The sequence below is a fragment of the Canis aureus genome, chromosome 3 (genome assembly GCF_053574225.1).
Source record: "Canis aureus isolate CA01 chromosome 3, VMU_Caureus_v.1.0, whole genome shotgun sequence".
Classification (NCBI taxonomy): Eukaryota; Metazoa; Chordata; class Mammalia; order Carnivora; family Canidae; genus Canis; species Canis aureus.
In genome coordinates this window covers 48,200,560-48,227,097 of record NC_135613.1, presented here as the reverse complement: position 1 = coordinate 48,227,097, position 26,538 = coordinate 48,200,560, and the positions used below count along the sequence as shown (strand labels likewise).

Here is a 26,538-nt window from a genome sequence, read left to right as displayed (position 1 = left end):
GCTAGGACTGCAGACCTACCTCCAGGGACAGCCCTGTGCTGTCCCACTGGAGCCACACTGTTCAGAGTTTCTAATGATGCCTGCAAATGCTCATCACATACTGCAAACAGAAATACCTCTACATATTTATAAGACTGCATAAGATGACCTCAACTGTGTAAAAACATAAAAGCCCAGAAAAAACAGGAAGCAAATAAGCTAACATGTTAACACTGGTTCCCTCTCAATGCTACAACTGAAGGTGACTTTTCCAGGACATGCCCACAGAAGCCTTCCACAGCAGTCCACGATGGCCTGACAATTCCAGGATTAGGTGCAGTAGTAAGTACTGAACTGACCCCTATTTTGCTGTGTGATCCCAGAGGAGTGAATGGCCTCTCTGGGCTTTGGTGGCCCATTTTCTCCCCAGGCTACTGGTTAAAATGCCAATTGCATCAGACAGGGGCCTGGGTTGCACCAAAGCAAGAGATGGCAAATTAGCGATCCACGAACCACACTGGCTACCTGTAGATATATTCAATCAGCCCCAACCGTGTTCTCAATTTTTAAAACCCACTGACTTAAAAACAGATTTCAAAAATTTAGGTTTCAATCTTCTTTAAAAAACTAGATTCACAGCAGCCAAAAAGTGAAAACAACCCAAAAGGCCCATCAACTGCTAAACAAACTGTGGTATATCTATAAAATGAAGTATTATTCAGCCAAAAAAAAAGGGGGGGGACAAAGTAGGGGCACATGCTACTACATGGATGAACTTTGAAAACATTATGCTAAGTGAAGGAAAGCAGTCACAAAGGCCACATAATGTCTGATTTCATTCCACAGGTGAAATATCCAGAATAGGCAGATCCAGAAACAGAATGTAGTAGCAGGCTGGTGGTGGCCAGGGCTGGAGGCAGAGGTAACAGGTTTGACTGCTTAATGGGAACAGGGTTTCTTTCTGGGGTGATGGAAATGTCCTGGAATTAGTAGTGATGCTTGCACGACACTGTGAATGGCTAAGAACTACTGAACTGTCCACTTTAAAATGGTTAAGGTGGTGAATTATCTTGGTTCAACAATACTAGAAGAGCAGACCCATGGAGGCAGCATTCCCACGTGATGGTCAGCTGCCACTGGGCCCCAGATGCCTCTCCTCGGCTATGTCCCCAGCCTCTGACTGGCTCCCGGTTCCTGCTCTGTGCAGGTGTGGGAGAACCCTAAGTGCTGGAGGTGGTCCTGCTTCATCCACCAGGAGACTCCCTAGCATCCTATGAGGTCAAGTCTCTGGCTTAATCAAGACCCCCAGCTCAGAGGGACACCTGGGGGGCTCAGTCAGTGAAGTATCTGCCTTCAGCTCAGGTCATGATCCCAGGGTCCTGGGATCCAGCCCACGTAGGGTTCCCTGCTCAACTGAGTTCCCTGCTCAGCGGAGAGTCTGCTTTTCTGTGTGTGTGTGTGTGTGTGTGTGTGTGTGTGGTGTGTGTCCCACCCCCCACCTGTGCACTCTCTCTTTCTCAAATGAATAAATAAAATCTTCAACAAAAAAAAAAAAAAAAAAAAAAAAGAAGACAAAAGACACTCAACTCTGAAGCACACTACTGTCTACCAGCCAAAGGCAGGCAGGAGCAACCTGGTTCACTGAAAAGTCATAAATTCTCTCTCCTGACCAGGTAATACACACCCGTAGTACATTAAGTCAAACAATGAAAATCTGTCTCTCTTCCACCCCCAGACCCCACCCTAACCACCTCCCATCAGCCACTGATTCAGCATAATTCAATCTTCTTAAACTCACCTGGCTCCTAGGGTGACTGCTTTCTTTCCTGGGTACTAGAAAAATGTCCTGTCTGCTTAACGACCCATTGCACAACTTTTAAAAGGGTGTTCCTGAAGAACATCCTACCCACAACTCAAGGTGGCCATCATGTTACAGAGGAACTATTTTTCAGACTTAAAACTAAAGTTAAAGGAGCACCTGGGTGGCTCAGTAGTTGAGTGTTTGCTTTGGCTCAGGTTGTGATCCTGGGGTCTTGGAATTGAGTCCCTCATCGGGCTCCCCACAGGGAGCCTACTTCTCCCTCTGCCTGTGTCTCTGTTTCTGTCTCTCATGAATAAATAAATAAAATCTTTAAAAGCAATTAACAACAAAACAATTGAAATCAAAGCCACTGTCTGGAAGGAGCCTGGGTAGAGCATTTCCCGAAGAATTGCCTTTGCTACCCTCATGTATGCTCAGCATGACTTTAGCCTACAAGCTCCCTGGGGCCACAGCACACAGGCACGGACTATGTGAACCGCCAAGCCCCTGGCCACTGTTCTACTACTGTCATTTAGTGAGCGAGACCTGTAGGCCATTTGGCCTGCAGTTTGCCACAAGGTCCAGAGGACTCCTGCCAAAGGGAGTTTGGGGATCCGCCGAGGTCCCTGAAGCCAACAGCATCACCAAAGTGTATCTGGGACTGACACGGCCTCTGGACATGGCTGCCAAGCCCTGATCCCATGACCCTGCTCCCCATGGCCTGTCTCTGCACCCATCAAACAACTGCATGCCCTCAGGCTCCCAAGCCAAGCCTTCTGCTGGGAACACCCTTTCCTCTTCTTGGCCTGGTCACCTGCTCTTCCTTATTACAGATTCCTCCAAGATGCCTGCCTCATGCCCACCAGCCACCTGAACTAAACCCCATCCCAGGATGCTGGTATTCCCATCTTGCCCACACCTGCCCAAGACCTTGAAGGCAGGACCATTACCTGTTTGTGTCTGGGTCCCTGGATAGCAGGACAGAGCCTGGCATTTGGTACGCTTCGGCAAACATCCAGGGAACCGAACTGAATACAAAAGATGGTTCCAGTTTGGGGAAACAGACTCCCCCCCCCCGCCCCCCCCAAAGAGATTCAGGCAAGTTGCCACAGTATATACAATTGCAAGTTCCTAGACAGATCAAAGTGGCTGACAGGGCTCAAAGCACCCAGAGGGGGCAGGCTGGGTTGGAAGCCATCACCGAGCCTGCAGGCCAAGCCCTGTGTCCAGCGATCAGGAAACCTCCTATGCCCAAGATTTCTACCCAGAGTAAGCAGATTGTGCCACACTCATGTTTCAAATCTCCTGCACAGATCCTCTTATATTGGCATTAAACAGAACTTTAAAACATTGACTTAACCTAGTAAATAGACTATTGCTTTAAGTCACAAGTAAGAAAAATTACAGCAAATGTATCCTCCTTTCATTAGCAAATCGTAGTAAGCACATCCTAATTTCCTGCTAATTATAGCAACCTGGATTTAGAGGTTTCAAATTTTTTTTTTTAATTTTTATTTATTTATGATAGTCACAGAATGAGAGAGAGAGAGGCAGAGACACAGGCAGAGGGAGAAGCAGGCTCCATGCACTGGGAGCCCGATGTGGGATTCAATCCCGGGTCTCCAGGATCGCGCCCTGGGCCAAAGGCAGGCGCTAAACCGCTGTGCCACCCAGGGATCCGGATTTAGAGGTTTCATGCTGTGTATTACAGTTTCTTAACCTGGGGTGCCGGGGGCAATTCTGAGGCCCAGAGACTTGACACATGTCCCCATGTGGGAAGCAGAGAGGAAGTCAGCTTTCCCTCTACCAAAGCAGAAAACCATTCAAAACAGAACGAGAGCCCTGTACCCCAGTTCTCCAGAGGACCTGACTGGACAGGACAGCTGGGGATGGGAGAAGCCTGGACACCCACCACCAAGGACCTGCCCCACTCCCACATCCACCAGGTGAGAGAGAGCAGGAAGTTGGGCCCTATGGCCCTTCACACATCTACCAGGCAGGCACAGGAGAAAAATGAGGTGGGTATTTACCAAATGGTGGCCACGGATCTGAAGTGCTGGCTGGGGCCGCTGGCCCGCCCCAAGGGTTTGTCTGGTTAGCTGAGGCTGATCGGCCCCAGGGCTCTGCTTTCTGGGCAGCAGGGCCGGAGCTGGGGAGGGCGTCCATTAAGTCCAACAGAGTAGTCTGCTGTGGGTGGGAACCATGCTTTTGAGACAAAGAGAAGAGAACAGGTTTTACTTTGCTACAGTTACAGCAAATATCCATGCATTAGCTAAATACTGTACATGCCTCTTAGGAAAAGAAGCCCTGAGGGTGGGGTGGGGAGGAAACGGAGCTGCCCCATCTCCTGCCCCACCCGGCCTACCACCCCAAACAAACACTTCCCACTTCAGCCCAGGTTCCACCCACACTGAACTATGTGGGCCTGGTGCCCCACCCGCTTTCAAACAGCCCTCAGGGCTTTCCAGGATAACACAGGCTTTGGTGAGGCTGAAGCTTCCCTCCAGAATGCTGTCCCCACCCACCCAAGTTGGCAGCCATCAAGGCCCCCTCTCTGGGGACCTGCCCTGCCCTCCTGCTCCCGTGGCCACCAGAGTTGCTGGACACCAGAACACAGGAGACCACCGGAACCCCCAGCCCTGTGACAAGAGGGGGGCCTGTCTTCCGACTGCATGAGCCTGCTGGGAGCGGAACCATGTCCTGGTCACCTCAGGCCCCACGCAGGCAGCCTAGCACATAGGAATGATGATGACAGCAGTGAAGACCAGCACTACTGAGCCTCACCCCGTGCCAGGAACCTGTTCCCAGGCACCAGCCATCTGGCTTATGTAACAGTTACCTAGCTGCATGGCTACCACTGTGCTCCCTCACAGGAGAGGAAACTGAGGCCCCATCAACAGAGCCCCCTCGCTAGTGCCCATCTTCTCCCAGGCTGGTCTCAGGAGAGCCTTGGGAATAAGAGCACAGGCACTGTTTTCACTCGTTCTCCCCTCACTCATGCTCATCACGGGCCCAGGAGTACATGAGAAGGCGCCATCCTCTGCGGGTGAGGCAACGACTGTGGGGCTGGCTTAGGCACAGACCTTCCCGGTGAGGTGCTTACCTCTTTCTTTTTTGGAACCTTAACCGTGTCTCTTCGGCTTTCTTCTAGGGCCATCTGTAGTCGGAGGTCATCCCCCCGCCTGAGGCGTTCTTCCTGCAGAGAACAACGGGACTGTAATAGCATCACTGTGCAGAACAGAGCAACACTGGCCAGGAACAGGACACTCAAAATCGAAGTATGTGTAATTACAAGGGAAGATCAGACAACAACTGGTAAAATTCTTCTATCCTGATTCAAGGGAGCCAAGAGGGCTCCTCCCCACCACCTACCTTGTATGGCTTCCCTGGTTTGGGGGTCCCAATAGGGAGATGAGGGCAGGTTGGGGAAAGGGAACACTTATTCTAAAATGCTTTTTTCGGGCAGCCTGGGTGGCTCAGCGGTTTAGCACCGCCTTCAGCCCAGGGTGTGGTCCTGGAGACCCGGGATAGAGTCTCACGTCCGGCTCCCTGCGAGCCACCTTCTCCCTCTGCCTGTGTCTCTGCCTCTGTGTGGGTGTGTTTCATGAACAAATAAATAAATAATCTTAAAAAAAATTTTTTTAATGTTTTTTTCTTCAGATGCCTGGGTGGCTCAGTGGTTGAGCACCTGCCATTGGCTCAGGTTGTGATCCCAAGGTCCTAGGATGGAGTTCTGCACTGGGCTCCCCATAGGGAGCCTGCTTCTCCCTCTGCCTGTGTCTCTGCCTCTGTGTCTCATGAATAAATAAGATCTTTAAAAATAAAATAAAATGCTTTTTTCTCAAAATGAAAATGGCTTTAGGAGCACCTAGGTGGCTCACTCAGTTAATCGTCTGCCTGTGGCTCAAGTCATGATCCCGGGGTCCTGGGATCGAGCCCCAAGTCTCAGGCTCCCTGCTCAGCAAGGGGTCAGCTTCTCTCTCTACCTCTGTGTGCTCTTGCTCACTCTCTTTCATATAAATAAAATCTTTATTAAAAAATGAAAATAGCTTTATAATTCTAATTATAGAAGCAACATCTCTCCTTATAAAATACAAAAGCCCGACAGACCAGAGAGGTATTAGGAAGAGGGTGAAAAACACCTATCATTGTATGTTTATTTCTAGGACTTCAAACAGAAAGGATTCATTATACAGTTGATCCTCCAACACAGGCCTTAAGGGCACTAACCACCCCCCACCCCCATGGTCAAAAATCCACATATAAATTTGGCTCCTCAAAAATCTAACTACTAAGAGCCAACTGTTAACTGGAACATAAATATATTGCTTACTGCATATTCTGTTTATTATTATGCCGTGTTCTTATAATAAAGCCAGAGAAAAAAATGTTAAGAAAATTAGAAAAAGGCAGTATATTTACAGCACTCTATTTATTGAAACGAATCCACACATAAGTGGAGCCTAACAGCCCCAAAATTTGTGTTGTTCAAGGGTCACCTGTATTTGATTTATATTTATTTAAGGCAAAGTCACCACATGCAGAATACGGGGTTGTCCTAGCTTTTACATAATAATGAAATAGAAATAAGTGCACTGTATTTATTATAAAATATGATAAATCATAGAAATAAGTTATTAACTAAAATGGACTCCAAGTGTCCATCTGTCCCTGTATTCCTGCACCATCTTTCCAGGCTGTCGGGACAGAGCTAGGCATCCAGAGGGAGGCATTTAATGTCTGGGCTTTTCCAACTGTGAACAGAGGGGCTATAGCTGAAGCCGTCCACTACAATTGAGCTTTAGGAGGTTTCCAGTTATTAGTGAACAAATCATGCTGGCACAGCCACCTTTGCCCTTCGGTCAGACTATCCCTATATCTGTCTCTGCACATCACTTGTAGGCGACAGAGAGCCTCATGCTCCCTGACTCTGTCTACCCTCCCTAACCCAAGGTCAGCAGGGACAGACCTGATCACTGGGACCAGAGGGATGACAGCTTTCCTCCTTCTCCATATTAAAGTAATGCATGATTAGAGAAAAACAGGAACTGAAAGAAAATTAAAACTATACACATTTCCATCATCAAAACATAATAAGCACTCTTATTACCTGCCACTTTTCCTCCTAGCCTTGTTTTCAGGCATTCAGATTCTCTCGATCCATCTTACCAAACCGCCTTCCCTAGGGGCTAAGCCCAACCTTGGGCCCTCATGCCTTTCACTGAGGGGGGTTGTGGACACCCGGGCTAATTCATGGAGACCAAGACACTTGGCTGTGTCTACAGAAGTGTTTCTGGGGGGCATTTCTGACTAGTTCATCTTCTGGCAACAAAAGGCTTTCCCAAATGGAACTGTGTAGGACCCCCTCCCTGACTGGGGGCAGTGGGTGGCACAAACACAGTTGCAGCAATGCAGAGTCACATCTTGAAACAGAGGATAGGGCCTGCGTCTGTCACCGTCCTCCCTGTGACCCATGCCCCACCTGGCCCCACCTGGCCCCAGCCACCCAGCAAGCAGTCAGACCTGCCTGGCACCAACCTGCTCAGCTACTTCTCTGCTCATGGCAAGTGCCAGCTGCAGCTGTAGCTCCTCTTCGCCACTAGTCTGGGGCCGGGCCTGCTCCAGCTCAGAGGACACCCTCGGGGAGGTGGCTGTGGGGGAAAGGCAAAGTCACCAAAATGCAAAGCACAGGCTCATGCTCATGGTGACCTGGTCAAACCACACCCAGTCCCCATCTCACACCCATGAGGTATGGCAACAGCCCAACAACATAGGACTGCACAGAAAAGGTCTGCAAATGTTTCTAGGTTAAAATCCAGTAACAGAAAACATGGATTCATGGTGACGTAAGCCATACGGCCGGCCACAGCCAAGGAAAAAGGCCTTCAGGAGCAAGCTGAAGGTCTGGCCTCATGAGAATTAGAACCTCAGTCTTCGCTTCAGAGCTGCACTCCTTCAAAGAGAGAAACTAAAATAAATAAATAAACAAACAAATACACACACATATTTATTTTACAAGATGAAAAGTATTGCTCTTGAAAAACTCGATCAAAGAATATCATTCGAACAAGCACAAGGGCATCTGTGGACCAAAGAACTTCACTCAAGACTCCCACAACATTTAAGAATCTTACTTTATATCCTATGGTGGTAAAGACCATGGAAAATGAAGCCCAAATGTTTCTGCAGCAACCCTGAGAATTTTTGTTTTCTACGTAAAACTGTGCGTTGACTTGGAAAAAACATGTTTTTGGGTTTTTGTTGTTGTTGTTGTTTTGCTGTAAAAGCTTAGCTAGTGTAAACACCTGTAAGCAGCTCCTGGAAAGACAGTTTCACTGAAGGGATGAGATACGAACTCCTAACTGATGTAACAAACCTCCAGGAAAGGCGGCTGTCTTTCTGCATTCATACTTACACCACGCTGGCCCTCCCTATTCAAAAAACTCGGGGGCTTACATGGCCATCAGGATGTTCTGTGTATTAGGGAGTGTAGGTGTCTCCAGAAACCAAACATAAAGCTTTGGGAGCATGTGGCCACCTCAGCCTCCACCCCAGGAGAGGGTCCACGGCTTCTTTGAAATTCTCAGAGCTGGGCCCCACTGCCTCAGATGGTTCCACATTCCATCTTCACCCTGGGCCTTGTGCAAGCCATCCCCTCAGCTCACCCAGCAACTCCTTGGTTCTGAGCTCAGCTCCTCTGCCCTGGTCCTCTGGGACTGCCCTCTCCACCCAGGCTGGGTCAGCACCACCACCACCGCCACTGCCCCCCCCCAACCCCCTGCCAGTAGATCATGCCAGGCGCCTTGAGGAGAGTCCAAGTCTGTCTTCTCACCATTACATCCATCCTCAAAGTTTGGCAGAGCAGCTGGCAAACACCCACCAGAGAGAGAGAAGCATGGAAGCAGCGCAGATGGGGAGGGACAGACGGACAGACAGATGGAGAATTCAATTTCGTGGCGGATGGGTAGTTGTTTAAGATGCTCTAATTGTGTATCAGTTGTCTTCCTTCTTTCATTATGTCCATTCCAGCAAACCCAACCACCAAGACTCGCCCACCCAAAAGCTGCTTCTGCCTAAAACTCCAATCTCCACTTGCTTCTTAGGATTGCTTCTTTGGGAGAAAATAAAAGGTCAGGAATGATTCCTAAAAAGACAAGGTTTCTAGTTGGCTGGGCTCTGGCCACCATGAACAAAAAACAGGAAAAGAGGACTAGATATCGTCAGAGTCACAGAATGACCAGACAAGGCTGCGAGGGTCAGAGCGCAGGGCAGGGCAGGAGACTGTAAAAGGCAATGCTCTCTTACACAATTTTTTTTTTTTTAAGGAAACCACAAAACATACAGCTATAAGAGTTCATTTGGAACAGTCCTCGGTCCTGAAGCACTGTGTATGTGCTATGATTTACTGTCAACTTAAAGAACCAGACAAAAAAACAAACAAACAAAAAAAACCAACAATCAGTTGCCTCACATCTATTCTAAGCTACATGAACAAGTCGAAGATCAAAAAAAAAAAAAAAAAAAAGAAAGAAAGAAGAAAAAATCACATTGAACCTCAGCCTAGTTATATCCCATTTACATTTCCCAAAGTATTTGTTTTACAAATAAAGCTAGGTGGTGGTGGTGGTGCGCGGGGAACTCGTGCAGTGGCTGCGGTGGCTGCAGGGCTGACGAGAAACTACTAAAGTTTCTGTCGAAGTAAAGTAGAATTCCAGAAGAACATAATGGATGGAGAAGAGAAAACCTATGGTGGCTGTGAAGGCCCTGATGCCTTGTATGTCAAATTGATGTCTTCGGATGGTCATGAATTTATTGTAAAAAGAGAACATGCACTAACATCCAGAACAATAAAAACCATGTTGAGTGGCCCAGGTCAGTTTGCTGAGAACGAAACTAATGAAGTCAATTTTAGAGAGATCCCTTCACATGTGCTATCAAAAGTATGCGTGTACTTTACCTACAAGGTTCGCTACACTAACAGCTCCAAAGAGATTCCTGAATTCCCAACTGCACCTGAAATTGCACTGAAACTGCTGACGGCTGCGAACTTCCAAGATTGTTAAATAAAATAAATTATAATAAACTGTTAACTTTTTTCAGTATTTAATACCTGTAGTTCAGTAATTTTTTCATATATAGCATGTTGCCTGTGTGCAGTTGAACTTTAAAGTTCATTGCAAAGCTGATTATCTTCTGTTTTTTTGCATAGCAATCAGAGTTGAAATTTGTTTGCTACATCAACAAATTAAGGACATTTTCACAAATTGAGAAATAAACAAATATGCCAAAAAAAAAAAAAAGCTAGGTGGTAAGAGTATCAAGTACACCTTAATAATCTGATTTATTAACAATATAGCAAGAAAAAAGTACATTTTTTTAAGTGTAAGCCTCACCTACGCCAATAGCAGTGCTTAGGTTTGGGCTTTCTCGTACTATAGAAGCAAAGATGTCAGTACCCAGATTGTTGGAAACAAAAGAAGCCGCACAGTTTTGGGGGACAATTCTGGAGGACTCTTCTCAGGTGACTTTGGCTCCCCCATAACAGGTCCTTATCTACACGGGCTACCTGTTCCCAGCGTCTTTCCTGATAATCTCTGAAGCTTGCTTCATAGAACCCTCTATAACACTGCACATTCGATGTCCTTCATTCGCTACCAAAGGGAAATGGGGAGTACATAAAGAAGACCTATAGCCCATCCCACACCCCGAAAAGAGTGCTCTAAAAAGTGAGCCCCATCTTGGCAGGAAAAGCTGGGACTTGGCGGCACTGCCACAGGGCCAATTCAGCCCGGCCAGGGATGAATGGGACAGGGCTCTGAACAGGGACCTTCTAGAGAAATGAGCCTCCCTTGTCCTGTGTGAGCCTTTCAGCACATCTGCAAGGCCAGACTGGCTTCAAATGCAAATGTACATGTTACTGTCTGCCATAACAGACGCTTGTAGAATAATGCATAGCCAGCACATACAGAAATAGCTTACCACATCAATGTGGAAATTAAAGACAAAGGGTATTCCCCTAAATGCTGTGGTTTTTATAAACGGATGTAAAGCTCAGTTCCACAGATGCAAAATTCACAGCCACCAGCCCTGAATATCAGCTGAGCTGTGCACAGCGGTCTCCACTGAGGGATGACTCCAACAGAGATATTCTTGCCCTAGTGACAGCATCTCGGACCCACAAAGGGCCTCTTGTAGCTGTCTGTGTACATGACAGTGAACACAGATATGCTTGTGAGACGGGCCTGAACAGACCCTCGTGACCACCTGAGCTTGGCCCTGCTCGAAGGGTCTGCAGGTTCACACTTCAAAGACCCCCAGAAAAAGCAAGTGCCCGAGAGACTACTTTCTCACCTGCAACCTTCTGGAGTAAAGAGTAGGAACTGTTAGCGTAGGCTAATCACTAGTGGAGCATCAAATGCACCCTCACCCTTCTACCACTAAGACATCTTTGTGTACAGCTCCCACCTGGAAGTATTCAAAGTCCTCAATTGCTGTGGGCGAGAATTAGAAACCTCAGCTCGGCCTCAATTGGATCCCTTCTAGCCTATTATCCTGGCTGAGAAAGTCAAGAGGAATAATTGAAGAGGAAGCCTATAGGAGCCAACTTTTCCCTCCACATACAGGCTAAGAGGAAGCCCAAGAAACACCTCCCACTTCAGGGAGATGAGAGCCTCTGGAGTTCCCTCCACTCCACTGCTCCAGGGAGTGCCAGGTCAAGTGTGGGTGCCCATACCCCAGGCTTTAAAGACGGTGTTTCCCACACGTGCTTCCAAAGCAAAGGCTGAAAGATTTTTCTAACAAAGATGCTTCAGTTGACCAATCTCGGGCAATTGTGAAAGAAGAAATTGAAGCAGTCAAGGGAATAGCAAAATAGGAAATCACTTTTTCTCAGGCCGTTTTGCTATTTTCCTAGAAAGTACTCACGCAGCGTCTGTTATCACATCAATTAAAGAGAACAGACACCTGGGACACCAGCTGACCAGCAAATGGCTCTGCATGGTAATCAGTGTGACTTCTGATAAAGCTCACTGGTCTGTGAGCCCCACACAAGGTGAGCTCCTGGTCTCCACATGTTCCCTGGCTGATGCCGGGCACACATGGCACAGCTGACAACTCGGGAAGAATGGAAGGTCACAGGCCTTGGAAGCCCAAGAAGATTCCATCTGGATCTTTTTTTTTTTTTTTTTTCCTTTTTCTTTCTTTCTTTCTTTTTTTTTTTTCTTTCCATCTGGATCTTAAACACTGCTGCCACCATCTATAATCCTGGGCCTGTTAGCTGACAGGGGTGCTTGAGTTTCAAATCTTGTCCCTGCCACTTACTGGCAGTAAATGCACTCCTAGTACAAATGGCCTGATCTACCCAGGCTTTTGTAACATCTGTGAAATGGCATCTGTGGGAGGCATCAGGAGCACCCAACACTCAGCAGGCTCCCCCGCAGAAATACACCTTGCCCCAGGTCACTGCTCCCTGTTGCACCCCATGACCACCAGACTACCCAGGGGCTGGAGCTGTCTGGCACTCCCACTCTTCCCCTCACACAGCAGAAGCCGTAAATAGGTATCCTCCTTGTACCTTGGCCCTCCCCAGGCCTCTGTGAGAACAGGACTGGGGCTATGGTCCTTTGAGGGAGGAGCCAGGGAGCGGATACCAAGCTCAGGGCCAGCTTCCGCCCTCCAGTGACCAGCTCCCGGCCAGCTAAGTTCCTTCCTCATTACTGAAATGCAATGAAGTGCTTACTGGATCTTTCTCAATGTGGTGACATCTTCCTGTGGCTCCACAGGCCACTTCCTGAGTCAGCAATAAAACCTCGGCCACCCCCACCCAGTAGCCTGGCCCAAGCTGAGGCTTCTAACCCTGCTCCCACAGACCATCCTCCACCTCCTCACAGGGAGGAGCAGGAAAGATTGCTTTTAGTCAAACAAGGCAAATTATGAGAAAGTAAGTTCAGATCATTTCAGGTTAACAGGTTAACATTAAAAGAGAAAAAAATACAAACAGTTGGGAAAGCCAAAAAGGTACAAGATGAGAAGTGCACCACAGTCAAATCACTCTCAGACCAAAGAGGGGTGTGTGTGTGTGTGTGTATCCCTCATAACAGAGGGATAAACCATAGCCCCCCATGCTGTGGCCACCCTCTACCTCTCACATGACATGTGACACATGACCCACCTCCCAAGAGAGTTTTGGGCAAAATTCTCTGATTTGATTCTAATCTGGACTCTGAATTAATTCCTGGTTCACAGAACTATAGGGTGAGGACTGAGCCAAACACCACACAATGCAGTGGACAAACCCAGACCAAGAGACACTCTATGGGACAACTGGCCCAGTCTCTTAGTATATTAAGGTCATGAGAAAAAGATAATCTACTATAGACAGACCAAAGGGACAGGATGGTCAGAGCAACATGTGGTCCTCGGGTGGTCTCAGTTTAGACACATCAGCTGCAACACTTTGGGGACAACTGACAAGACTTGACTACGGACTGGGTATTGGATGATATTAGTACTGTGGGTTTTGCTAGGCGTGCTAAAGGCATTGTCACTCACCCTTCAGGAAGAGACACATACTATTTACAGGCAGAACGTGATGATGCCCGTAACTTATTTTTAAACACTTTAGCCTAAAAGGAAGTGGGAGCCACACCTCTCATCCTGCCCCTATTCCTCTCCCCAAAGGAAACAGCTGTTGACATTTTCTTGTGATTCTATGCAGAAAAACGTTTACTGCCTACTCCGTGTGGATCTGCGTGGGCGCACTTTTCTGACATACACCCATGGGGAAGCACGTCTGTCCCCGCCATGTGTGTGCTGCGTTTCCTTGCTGCGGCCTGTCCTGGGCTGAGCTTTTTCCACAGGAGACAGAGTCCAGCGTGGAGAGTGGGGCTGAATGCCTGCACTAGAATCTGGACTGCCACTTCTCAACACGTGACCTTGGCCTAGGCAGGCAATCCTCCGAGCTTCAGTTTTCTCATTTGCAAAATGCAGACAGAGTATCTGCCTCCTAGGGTTGGTGAGAGTTCAATGAGCTAATCTTTGAAAAGCACTTGAGACCAGCACCTGGCATAGGATACTTTTACAACTCTCATCAGTGGCTCAATGAACCCTCAGCCTAACTTACAGACCAAGGGCTCAGAGGTGAAATGATTTGCCCAAGGTCACTCAGCCAGTGAGAGACAAAGTCTGACTCTTAAGGACTAGTTCTTTATTATCACCCTTTTCACAGAGGAGGTAAACTAGGGCCCAGAGAGGCCTAATGACTTGTTCACGGATAGCAGAATGCAAAAGCCAAGTCTTAGGGCCAAAGGAATCAAAGGTACTCTGAGACTTGAAGTCCTAACACTCAACATACACCATGCCCTGTTCTCTTGGAGCTTGTGTACTGGTAAGGAGAGAAAATACGAGAATAAAGCAAGCAGGGGGAGGGAGAGTCCCAAAGCAGGGGAGTGCTTGCTCTCTGTGTTCAGAGGTCAGGGCAGGCTGTTCTGAGCTACTGGAGCAAAGGCCTGGGTCGGGGAAGGAGGCCAGGCAGAAAGTAGGGGGGAGGTTCACTTGGGGTTAAGGGCAGAGGATATGAGGCTGGTAAAGGCCAAGGGTGCCCAAAGTGCCATGATGAAGAGCCATGGTGGCTCTCGGAGCCTGTGGAGGGGCTTTGGCGGGTGTGGGTCTAACCAGAGCAGTGATACAATCTGGTCCCAGGGAGCAAGAGAGGGAGCATGGGCCAGGATGGGAGCTTTGCAGGATGTGAGCAGCAGCTGGATTCAGGACACCTATAACTGAGATTCTATTATACTTGAAAAGGCTCCCAGACCATCCAGCCTGATGCCACAGGAGAGTATCTGTGGCCTTGCCTAGCCTGGCCGACACCTCACAACCAAAGCTGAGCTTGGTGTAGGATGTGGCCGCAAGGTGCAGACTCAGCACTCAGACTGCCACCTTCTCCCAGGGTGCTCTGGGCAGAGCTGGGTCCCTCAAGAATCCCAGTGAAGTCCTAACCACTGGTACCTCAGAACATGACCTTATTTGGAAATAGGGTCACTGCAGAGGTAATTAACTAAGATGAGGTCATACAGAAGCAGGGTGGGCCCTAAACCCAATATGGCTGGTGCCCTTACCAGGAGAAGAGCCACAGGTACTGACACAAGAGCGGAGGCCCATATGATGCGGTGGGAGTTAGGGACTGGATTGCTGCACCTGCTAGGCCAAGGAACTCCAAGGATGGCCAGCCACCAACAGAAGCGAGGAGAAGGCAAGTAAGAATTCTCCCATACAGGTTTCAAAGGGAGTGTGGGCCTGGCGACACTTTGATCTCGGACCTTTGGCCTCTAGGTGGGTAAGACGATCTGTTTCTGCTATTCTAAGCTGCCTGGTCAAAGCCTCTCTGAGTACAATCTCAGGGTCTTCCCCCTACCTCCCTGCACACTCTGACATGGGCATCTTTGACACAAGGAAAGGAACCGCCAACCCCCAGCTCCAGGACTGACTCTACTCTCCAAGGCTGCTCACGAATCCATCCTCTTCCCAGGCACCCCAGCTTGCCAGCCTCCGCTCAGTTCCTAGAATCCTCTAGCTCCTTCCTGCCTGTCCCCCTCCTGCTGTTCCTCGAATGGGAAAGAGAAATTCCTCATCCAAAGTGTCCACTCCAATCTCACCTTCTCAAGCACATCTTCCCAGATCGAGCCATTAGGATGCTCCACAAGGCAGGGGTTCTTGCTGGCTCAATTCCTGCCACCTAGAGCAGGGCACCCTGTGGGCTTCATCTGCCCCTCTGGAATCAATACTCGGGCATTCTATACTGCTGACCTGTTTGCAGTCCGCTATCTCCCTGGCCTGACAAGGCTCAACATAGGCAGAGGCCACGTCGGGTTCGTTACAGGCACAGAGCAAGAGTTCAAACACCTGTTGGCTCATTTTCAAGTTTAGTTTCCAATAACAATTATCAATGGCTGTAACCTGCACGGGTGCACTTCATATACCCCTTACCACCACACTGAGATGGTGGTGCTGCCAACCTCAGTTCAGAGGAGGAAGCAGAAATCCAGGGAGGAAGGAGGCAGACCCAGAACAATGGCCACGTTCCTCCCAGGCCCAGGCTGGGCTGGAGACTAAGATGGGGAAGGGTGGAACAGAGACAAAAGGTAGCTCTTTTATTTGTCTGCATGATTCAAAGCCCATCCTGTCTGAAATAAAAGAGCAAGTTTGTGCTGTTCTCCTTGGGCTACAGGTTAAATGCTCTCCGTTAGCAGATCACCAGCTTGTGAGGTGGGGGAGTAGTGAGGGTTTGTCCACCGCATGAAGCAACCCTTCCTCATTACTGTTTTCCCAGGGGTCCCCCGTCGTCCCCTTCTTTTCCAGGAAGAGCACTGTGTGTGTGGGGGGGGGGGGAGGGCTCAGAAGCCCATCTAGTCCCAGTGGACATGAATGAACACTGGCACCCAAACTTGTAAGCAGGTGTGAACATCAACAAAGATGGAATTCCTCTCTTTTAATAGGAGTACTTGGAATAGTAACTTCCATCTATGAAATTAGTGATGATCTGGGGTGCGTGGGTGGCACAGTTGGTTAAGCGTCCGACTCTTGATTTCAGATCAGGTTGTGATCTCAGGATTGTGAGATGGACCCCAATGTCCGGCTCTGCGCTCAGGAGGGAGCCTGCTTGAGATCCTCTCTGCCCCTCCCTTCACATGTAGGCGTGTGCATACTCTCTAAAATACATAAATTTTAAAAAAATAGTGATGATCTTAAAAAAAATTATAGTACTCATCTTGGGTTCCGTGGCTATCAACTGAGCCCCGTCATCCACAGCTGGGGGCACTGCAAATGATACCAGGGGTGGCACAAAATTTACCACCACATTATTTACACTGGTGAGAATCTGAAAACATCTCTAATCATTAACGATGATAATAAATGGTCGTCCATTTGTGGAGCATTTCCTTTGTGCAAAGCAGTATGTGCACAGCCTGCACACACTGGAATGTGGCACATGGAATTTACACAATACTCCAGGAGTACCCTTATCCCTAGTTTACCAATTAAAAGATGGAACCTTGCCAAAGTTAAGTCATCTACCTGAGGCTTAACATGTAAAACTAAGGCTGTGTAGCGACACAGAATGTGCACACAGAAAGATAGGTGCAAAGATCAGACTGCATCACTGTATTATTTCTCGCAGGAATCCCAAGTAAGGAGTCAGCTAAAGGGCAACCTCTGCTGTCACCACCATACAGGGATCTCTATGACTTGGGGCAATTGCCCAGGCCCTTGGCTAGCTTGTTCCTGTCACACTATGTGCAGAGTTAGAACAGCTAGATGGCCAGAAGCTCTGAATCACCTGCCACCCTTCCTCCACCTCCCCCTTCCCCCGCCACCACACCTGGTGCACTGTCGATGTCTCTGCCTTTCCTAAACTGGAAGCCCACCAAGGGTAAGACCTTGGCAGCTACTATGAGACCCTGGCTACTCAGTGCTGCCTCTGCCCACACAGATTTATGACATGAGCAAGTGAGAAAACTTAATGTTTTGAAAGATGTGCTTTGCAAATATCATGTAGTTATAAATGACACTTGTATCTTGTTCTATTATCTACATTATACAAAATATTAAATTTGTTGTTTTCATGGAACACTATTCAGACCTGTGATCCACATCTGTCATATAGCTGCCCTTTGAGATGTCCGTCTTGGGGATCCCTGGGTGGCGCAGTGGTTTGGCGCCTGCCTTTGGCCCAGGGCGTGATCCTGGAGACCCAGGATCGAATCCCACGTCGGGCTCCCGGTGCATGGAGCCTGCTTCTCCCTCTGCCTGTGTCTCTGCCTCTCTCTGTCTCTCTCTCTCTCTGTGACTATCATAAATTAAAAAAAAAATAAAAAAAAGAGAGAGATGTCCGTCTTGATCTGGCCTTCAATTCCTTTCCAGATTACCATGCTTTGCTCACAGAAAGATGGCCATAGCAAAACCACACAACCAGAACTCTAAACCTCCCATGCTCACAGTTCAGGTACCAGGACCCTGGCATTGAAATTGGATGAGCTGTTTGGTGTGAGCAAGAGAAGAAAATGCTAGGGATCCCTGGGTGGCACAGCGGTTTAGCGCCTGCCTTTGGCCCAGGGCGCGATCCTGGAGACCCGGGATCGAGTCCCACGTCGGTTTCCCGGTGCATGGAGCCTGCTTCTCCCTCTGCCTGTGTCTCTGCCTCTCTCTCTCTGTGGTGACTATCATAAATAAATAAATTTTAAAAAAGTAACTTTAAAAAAAAAAAAAAAAAAGAGGAGAAAATGCTGGTCCAGCACCAGGCCAGGATGAACTAGGAAGCTCCACCCAGTGGAATGCTGGGTGCAGCTGTTACAATGTTTACAGAGTGGTGGAGGAAGAGAGACAATGCTTCTGTTACAGTGTTATGAGACAAAAAGCAGGGATGCGGAGTTGCATTAATGAGTATGCAATCCTGTAAAAAAAAAAAAAAAAAAGGGGTAGAAAAAAGTCCAAAAGGAAATACACCCACATGTGAAGGGCAGTTGTCATTGCATGGTAAGATTATAGAATATGTGTCTTCTTTTTGCACTTGGTACACTAACATGAATGGACATAGTACTTTTCTAATGCAAAACCCAGAGGTTTCTTTTCACGTCCACACCGTGCTTATCAGTTAGCAGTGGAGAAGCGGGCCACCGAGTGAGCTGGTCAGAAGGACACTGGTTATTCCCCACAGCTGGACTAAGCTTTCTGCTGGCAGTCAGCAGGAGGAGACTAATTCAATTGACAACATCAATTTCAAGCTGCTGAAAGTATTGCCTGCTGACTGCAACTTTCTGAAAGGGCACTGCTACTGCCCAACAGTTGGAGAGAGGGGAGAAACAGAATGCCTTTGCTCAACGAAAGCTGACACAGAATAGACCGCTGGAAAAGCAGTGCCTACCGCAGGCACACACCACAATCACCAGAAACTTCTGCCCACTGTGAAGCCTGGGCCCATCCCAGGGGCTCTGACTTCACTGGTCAGGTGTGTGGTTTGGGCTTTGGGACATTTTGGGACATTTCAAAGCTCCTAGGCAGGCAGCTCAAGGGCAAGTGGCTCTGGGAAAAGAGAAGAGGCAGCTGGCAAAATGAGGAATAGCATTTTATTACTGAACAAAAATTGGTGTCTATGAATTATACTGTTGCTGAACTCAAAGCATCAAGAAACTGCACAAATAGGTAAAGTGTTTATTTCTGGAAAAGCCCACTTAAAAGAAGAAAGAAAAGAAAGAAAAGAAAGAAAAGAAAGAAAAGAAAGAAAAGAAAAGAAAAGAAAAGAAAAGAAAGAGAGAGAGAAAGAGAGAGAGAGGGAGGGAGGGAGGGAGGAAGAGAATATAGGAGAAGGTGTGTTGTTAGGGTTTATTTAGTGTTTAGTAAGTACCGTTAGTAAGTACTGTTCATTCAGTAAACGTTTACTGAACATGTCTCCTGGGTCAGGCCCTGTGTGCACTGAGCACAGACAAGGCTCCCGCTCTTGGGAGTGTGATCTAGAATGTGCAGGGATGCAGAAAATAAAGTGAATGATAATTTTGGATAGTAAAAAATACTGTGAAGACAAAAGAGAGCAACATGATCTATAGAGATTACAAGTTAGATTTCTCTTTATATGGGAAAATAAACCTATCTGAGACCTTCCTTCTTATTTTTATTTAGATAATTTTTAAATTCCCCCTTGAAGTTGAATATTTGAAACTAGTCACTGGGCAGCCATGACCTCAGACACTGTCACAGCTATGTGAATGTCGTCCATTCTGACTTAAACCTTCTTTTCCCTGTTTCATACTCCACTGAGAGCTTAAAAACAACATTCTGTTTACCTATACTACAAAGGTTGCTCTAATGACAAATGGACAGATACAAATATCATATTCATAATTCAACTTTCTATGGCATAAGTCAACATTGACTCTTCACTACTAATTCCCAATCAACAATTTGGATAACTGTTTCCATCTTATACTCTTGGACAATCACAGGAGCTCCTTAAAATCTGGCTCCCAGGGAGCCTGGGAAGCTCAGCAGTTTAGTGCTGCCTTCAGCCCAGGGCATGATCCTGGAGACCTAGGATCAAGTCCTACATCAGGCTCCCTGGATGGAGCCTGCTCCTCCCTCTGCCTCTGTCTCTGTCTCTACCTCTCTGTCTCTCTGTTTCTCATGAATAAATAAATAAAATCTTTACAAAAAATCTGGCTCCCCATTACATAACACTTTAAATAGGTTTCCCTGGTTTTAAAAACCATAAAAGAAAAAAGCTTTCCATGAGATGGGCCATACAATCTTAAAATTGCAATAGGTGTACATTGTATATTCATCTATTTTGTAGAACAATTTAAATACCACTTTTTTGGTTGGAAAGTAGGCATACCAGAGTTCTGGAAAATCTGGGTTCAAATTCCAGCTTTATTACTTCTGACAGAGTGGATTTGGGTAAGTTCATCTCCATGTCCTTAAGAATGTGCCTCCCCTGCCTCCACAGGCAACTGGGAGCAGTAGATGGACCAGTCACAGGGGAAGACAGAAGAGGGATGAGGAGTATGCCTTCTGGCTACCACTAGCAACTGCGAGCTGAGTGGCAGCCTCACCTGGCCCTTCAGACCCCACTCAGGACTCAGCCCTTGTGGTGAGAATAAGCATCTTTAGTGTCTGATGCTCATACAGAGGTGTCAGTAACACTGCCGCCTCCGTGGGTCTACTGGCATTACCGAGCAGCTTCCTCTGTGATTCTATCTTCACTTGAAGAGATTAACTCCAGAGTAAGCTAATGCTGATAGCCTGGCACCCGCCTCTGCCTGGGGCTGCCAGCCTGGCTGCCTGTCTGCAATGCAGGGGTCCCCTGAGGCAAAAAAAGAAGTCAAATGAATCCCATCTCCCATCAGAGTCCTACTCCATCTCCATCTCACTTGAAGAACAATCTGCCACCAGGTGAAAAGTCCCTGAGGGCTGGGAACCTTCTTCACCAGGCAGCTGTCCCTGGCCTTTCCTGAAACTGGGGAATTACCTGGCTGTCAGCCACCAACCACCTCTCAGCCCTGGGAGTGTCCCCCCCACTCCATTCCTGGGCAGTGTCACTTAGCCCTGCACCTCCCACACTCTCAGGAGGCCTCAGTTGACCCAGGCTCCCCACAAGGCCACACCTCAGGAAGGCTTCCGATGGACATGCTGGCTGTGTTTGATTCTTTTTTTTTTTTTTTAACAGTAATATATTGTTCTTATATATTCCCACATCCTCAAGTTCTCCAAAAAAGACCTATGTAGCATTCCCTTTCTCTGACGCCTAATCCATATTAAGATGTCCTCTTGTGCGTGTACATGTGTTTACATGCTCCAGCTCCACTCCCATAGACTGCCTGGCAGGGCTGGGGCCACGGTGACTCCGGCTTACTCCCGAAATCCCCTGCTGTGGAGAACCAGCTTCCCTGGAGAGTTCTGGGAAGGCCTTCTCAAACACACATGTTCAACAGTGCACATGGCAGCTTTCAGACCCTCCCTAATGGGCTTAAGAATGGCTGAGCACCTGCAGAGGGAGTAAGCTATACCGTCCCCCCACAATCCCACCCCACCCCACCCCCGCCTCCCTGAGAAACCATGAGCTCCCCTGGACTCATGCCAGGCCAGCAGAGTGGGGCTCAGGGCTGGCTCAGCCAGCCCTGCTGTGGGGATACAATCAAGACCCGGGGCTCCCCTTGAAGGCTTGCAAGCTGCTCTCAGGCCCTGCGGCCCACTCCCCCGGACAGGGAGTGCCTGGCCTTCCTGGATCTCATCTGGATCTTAGACTCTTGCTCAGCAACTCAAGAAGAATTATTCTTTGGTGCTGGTGGCTGAGAAAGTCAAAGCAAAGTCTGGATCCATCTCTGGCACTCATATGGGACTCTGGCCTTAGCTTATTTTCTCACCTTTATTTTCCTTTTGCCCCAATTCCTTGTATATATTTAATCCTCTGGTATTGCTTACGTTTTGTAAGCCAACTCCAATCCTTTTTGGAGTGAAGGAGGGCAAATAAACAAAATGCCTGTAATCTCTAGTAACCATTTGGTGAATCACTGTCCACAGTGTGAGGGGGTGCAGCCCTGTGTGAGGAGCTCCCAGCCCAAAAGGGCTGGTCTGAGGAAGCACTGACACTCTCCTGGGAGCAGAGCTGAGCTACACCACAGGTGGCTGCTCCCCATCAACCAAAGGGCCAAGGGTGTCACCAAGACAGCGGATCCGCCAGGACAGCACCATGCCTGGCCGCAGGTGGCAGCAGTGCTTACACAAAGTGCACCACTGCCCACTTTGGTGCTGGGATTTCAGGTTGGTTCTGATTTATCTGAGGAAATCAGAGGGCAAAGAGCATTTCTATTCTCTGTCTTCCTGGTTCCTTTTTCTTTTCTTTTTCTAAGAACAGGAATACTGGCAGTTGGCCTCCCACCCAGAAATCCAAGGCACCAAACAACACAGGATATGCTCATGCTGCAGCAAGGCAAGCGTGGCTCTGGCTCTGGAGGCTGACGGACTGGGTGCTCCTTCCTTCCCTCACCAGCCTCCATCCAGGGAGGCCAACCCAGGAGAGAGATGAGGGGCATGGGAGATCCATTCCCGACTTTGGAGCGTGCATGTCAGAGGACAGTGGCAATCTCATATTCAGGTCTCCACCTGGACTCATAGGTGGATTTTCGCAACCCCCTGTGCCACTTTGAGGTGGGTTCCCACAACCCCAAGACCTGCAATCTCTCCACAGCCTGCTGGATGTCATGACCAGCCCTGTAGAATGTAAGAGGGTGGACAGAGTTGAGGGCAGGATGATGGACTGGGTAACAGGCAGGGGGCTCACATCCTGCTCCACTCTGGAGAGCTGCCCTATCTGTGTGATCGCTGGTAAACCCCAACCTCTCACCCTGAAAGGCCTTAGCTTTCCATGCACATAGCAATCCTGAGCACCAGCTAATGTCAAAATGTCAGCAGCCAACAGAGGCAAGCCCAGGGCCCAGCCTTGGGTGGGAAGGGCAGCCGGGGCACCAGGGATTACAAAAATGTTAAGGAAACATGAATGCCAGGTGAATAAGGCCAAAGAGCTGAAGGCCTCTCCAGCCCAGAATTCTCCAAGTCCTAGACTTCTCAGACCTTCTCCATCCCTCCACCTGCGTGTCTAGCAGACATCCTGACATGTCCAGAACATAACCCCACCTCTGCACCAAACTACTCCACTCACAACCACCCATCTCCCAGTTGCTTAGTGGGCAGTACTTAACTCCTCCCTCACCCCTGTCCAGTCCTGCAGCAAGCTTGCTGGCTCCCCTTAATGATATCCCCAGACCTCCACAGCCCCGTCAGGTCCACCTCGTGCCATCCCCCTTCCTCTGCCCTGGATCGGAGTAGTGGCTTCCCCACCCAGTACAGAGCCAGAGGAAAAAGCACAGTGAGGAGAGAAAGCAGTTAGAAACCTTTAGAGCAATCTGACATTGCTAACAAGTCTAAACACTGATACAAAAGTATCAGTTTGAGACCATCAAAAATGGAAACAACTGCTCCCTGCCAGAGACAGTTTAAGAAGCTGCCTTCCACCTTTCCCCTGCCCTGACCTCATCTGCCATTCTGCTTTTCTCAGCTTTAGCCACACCAGCTGCCCTCCTGGTCTGCAAATGCACCTAAACACCCTCCACCTCAGGGACTTTGTCCTGCTGCTCCCACCCTCTGCCTTGAATGCTCTTGTAAACCTTCACACAGCATACTCCTCATTCCCCTATGACCCTTGCTCCAACATCACTTTCTCAATAAGGCTTATCCTGATACCCTCCTTCACACCATAGACCACCCTCCCTACTCCTCATGCTGGGCTGGGTCGTTTGGTTTTTGTCTCTTTTCCAGAGCACTCATGCTGTAACATGCAGATCATGCCTGTCTCTTCCTGTGAGCAGGGGCAGATGGCTCTGTGCTTTGGCACACAACATGAGCTCTATACACCCTGGCTGAGTGAACAAGGGAACACGGGTGCCAGAGTGCAACCAGGGCAGGCTTCACAGAGAGGGCCTGGGAGCCATCCTCCAGGCACACACCAGCACAGCTAAGCTAACAAGGCAGCCCAGGGCCATCAGGGGAGTTGTCTCCCATGTCAAAGGCTCCGGACTGGACACTAGGAGATCCCTGCAATTTAGAAGAGTTCTCCAAGACCCAGAGTCAGCGTATCATTTGTCAAAGTGGAAGGTGGACACGAATGGGGGAGGCTAACAGCAAGAAACCAACCAGAAAGCGGACACTGAATTGAGGCCATGGAACTAGAGATGAAAGACAGAATTTGAGAGGTTTCCAAGGTCAGATCTACAGATGCACGTGGGAGGTGAAAGGGCGGGAGGAGGTGCAGGGAGGATCAATGGACATGGTATATGAAAAGAAGGTGCCCTCAAACATCAACATGATTACTGTGGGTCAGAGCAGCAGCCCAGGCATAAGGAGCCTACCCACAGTGCCTGCTAGGCCATGAAGCCTCTAGGCAGTCTGCCTCCCCTCCTCCGCGCCCACGAGGCCACCCCCACAGGGCCTGGGGTCCTAAGTGTGCTCCTGCATCTCCCCTGCCCCAGGCCTGCATTTCACAAGACCAGTCCCTAAACAGCCAGTGTCAGTGTGACTCCTCCACTGCTGCATCCTGGGCCGGTATGTCCAAACTAAATCAGCTGACAATAGTATATCATGCACTTACCTTACGCTGAACATCTTTTAGGTGCCAAGGAAGACCAAAAAGCCATCACAGGCCAGGGTCCTGCCCCCTGCTCCCCACTGCCTCCAGGATGGGCAGGGTATGAGTTATGGAGAGCGATGCACATGCTAAACAGTGCAAGGATGAAATGTGACACCGTGTTAATATTTTGTCCCAAAATTCTTCTGGGACAGGAGAAATTGTCAGAAAAGACCTACTTGTTTTGCTCCTTAATTCCTACCAGAGCTGAAGAAGAGAAATCCCTGAGAGCTGTATACCTGGAGCAACTTGCCAGATGTATGAGTGCAAGGGAGGCACCCAAGTGGAAAGAACCAGACAGGACCAAGACTGACCTGGTGGCACAGGGTGTGTTCTGGCCAGGGTGGGAGGGAAAGCAGTTCAGCTCAGGCAGGTTAATATGCAAATGTCCCAGGAAAGCCAATTTGCCACCAGAAGAGCCAGGTGAACACAAGATTCAAAACTGACCCTCCCAGTTACTGAATGGAAGCTGGGAAAAACAAAGGGGGATCTGAGAGTCCTGGGGGACAAGGGAAACCTGCCCAGAACAGCCCCCAAAGATCTGGTGGAAGAAACAGCATGTGACTCAAGGGCCTCTAGATGATCCTTCAAAACATGCTTTCGGCCTTTTGCATTCTTTGCAGTGCAAAAGCTGGCCCTCCTCACAAAATCCAGTATAAATTGTTAGGGGAAGACAGGAGCACAAAGGAAAATATCCCAGAGCTAAATATAGTGATCACACAAATACCCAAGTCAAACAAGCTGTAATATTAATGAGGCATGAATGAACAGTAACTGTTTCCAGGGCTGAATAAAGGCTGACCACCTTGTCAGGGAAGTCACACAAAGGCTCCTAGCTGGTGCCCCTTTTAGTAAGAGCAGAAGAGAACAGACAGTTCCCCCACCTCTATAGAGGGAGCCCCATTTGGGGGTTAGATCAGACTAAGAACATTTTCTTGTAGGCCACAGGGGAAAAAAATCTGTTTCCAGTTTAACCTGCAACAGTTGTAGACTCTGACCAGGATACATTATTAATTAGTCAAAAGAGAAGCCCCACTTTTAGTTGCCCATTGAATTAGGTATCTTTCAAACAGTGTGACCTAGAATTGACAGTACAGCTAACTCTCTGTTTACCACGGTAATGGGGATTTCTGGAAGGACGGCAGTTAATTGATAAGCAAGAACAGTCCCATTTTGTTCTCGTCAAGGCACATATCATCACTGCATCAAGGACGAAGGCTTCCAACGATTGTCCCCTGAGGCCCTCGGCTCTGCCTGGCATTATCAGATTTAAACTGTACCTTTCTGGCTCTTCAAGCCAAGTAGCGGACCCCACCACACCCTCCAATTTTTCAGGGCATGGGGACATAGGGAAAGCATGGACAATCACCTTACCCATACCTTACCCATAAGGCAGAAGAACTTCTAACAAATGACATATGATGGTTGGAGGGGAGCTCCTGGGTAGAAAGGAAGAAAGGGACCCTGGGTCCGCAGGAGGCTGGGGGGTCCACCTCTCGGGTCCACCGAGAGGCCCAGGAGGAGACAGGGAGAGAGTTGGCTGTACTGCCACAACAAGCACACCCCCAGCAAGCTGCCCAGCATTTCTAGGAAGGAGAAAAGCAAACCGCCGTCCCACCTCGGGCTGCGCGGTCACAAGTGAGGCAGGGCTGGGACCAGTCACCATTTGGGCGGGAGGCCAGCCCCAGGTGCGGCAGGAAGGGGTGGCGCTGGCTCAGCGGCTGCAGCTCCTCGCTCTGACCCAGCGGAGCCCCTGCACGGTGCTGGGGACACAGCGAGGCCTCGGGTGCTGTCAGGCAGGGACACACACACACATACACACAGAGAGAGACACGCCATTAGAGGGAGTGGGAGTGGCAGACTGCGGGCCGAGACCGAAGCCCGACACGCTCAGAGGCAGTGTTGACCAATTCCGACCCTGAACATGTATCCCAAGCTCAAGGTCTGAGGGAACCAGAAACGTCAGAGCTGGGACTGTGGCAGCAGCAGCCAGCCCAGCAGAAGGCCCAGAGGACCTGTGACTGGGGCCCGA

General features: G+C 48.8%; 1 protein-coding gene and 1 pseudogene across 10 annotated transcripts in view; one reads left to right on the top strand and one right to left on the bottom strand.

The window, feature by feature from the left end:
* Positions 1–26,538, bottom strand: part of EPN2 (epsin 2) — an 85,256-nt gene that overhangs the window by 19,216 nt on the left and 39,502 nt on the right. For 3 of the 10 annotated variants that reach the window (XM_077892424.1, XM_077892425.1, XM_077892427.1), the window contains 5 exons: positions 26,125–26,295; positions 7,319–7,431; positions 4,884–4,994; positions 3,811–3,985; positions 2,731–2,808 (listed from right to left, as the gene is read on the bottom strand). In XM_077892424.1, the coding sequence (XP_077748550.1) occupies positions 2,731–2,808; positions 3,811–3,985; positions 4,884–4,994; positions 7,319–7,431; positions 26,125–26,295 (648 nt within the window). The remainder of the gene's footprint in view (positions 1–2,730; positions 2,809–3,810; positions 3,986–4,883; positions 4,995–7,318; positions 7,432–26,124; positions 26,296–26,538) is intronic. The other 7 variants (XM_077892429.1, XM_077892434.1, XM_077892428.1 and 4 more) reach the window with 6 other exon arrangements.
* Positions 9,403–10,080, top strand: LOC144310830 (elongin-C pseudogene; annotated as a pseudogene).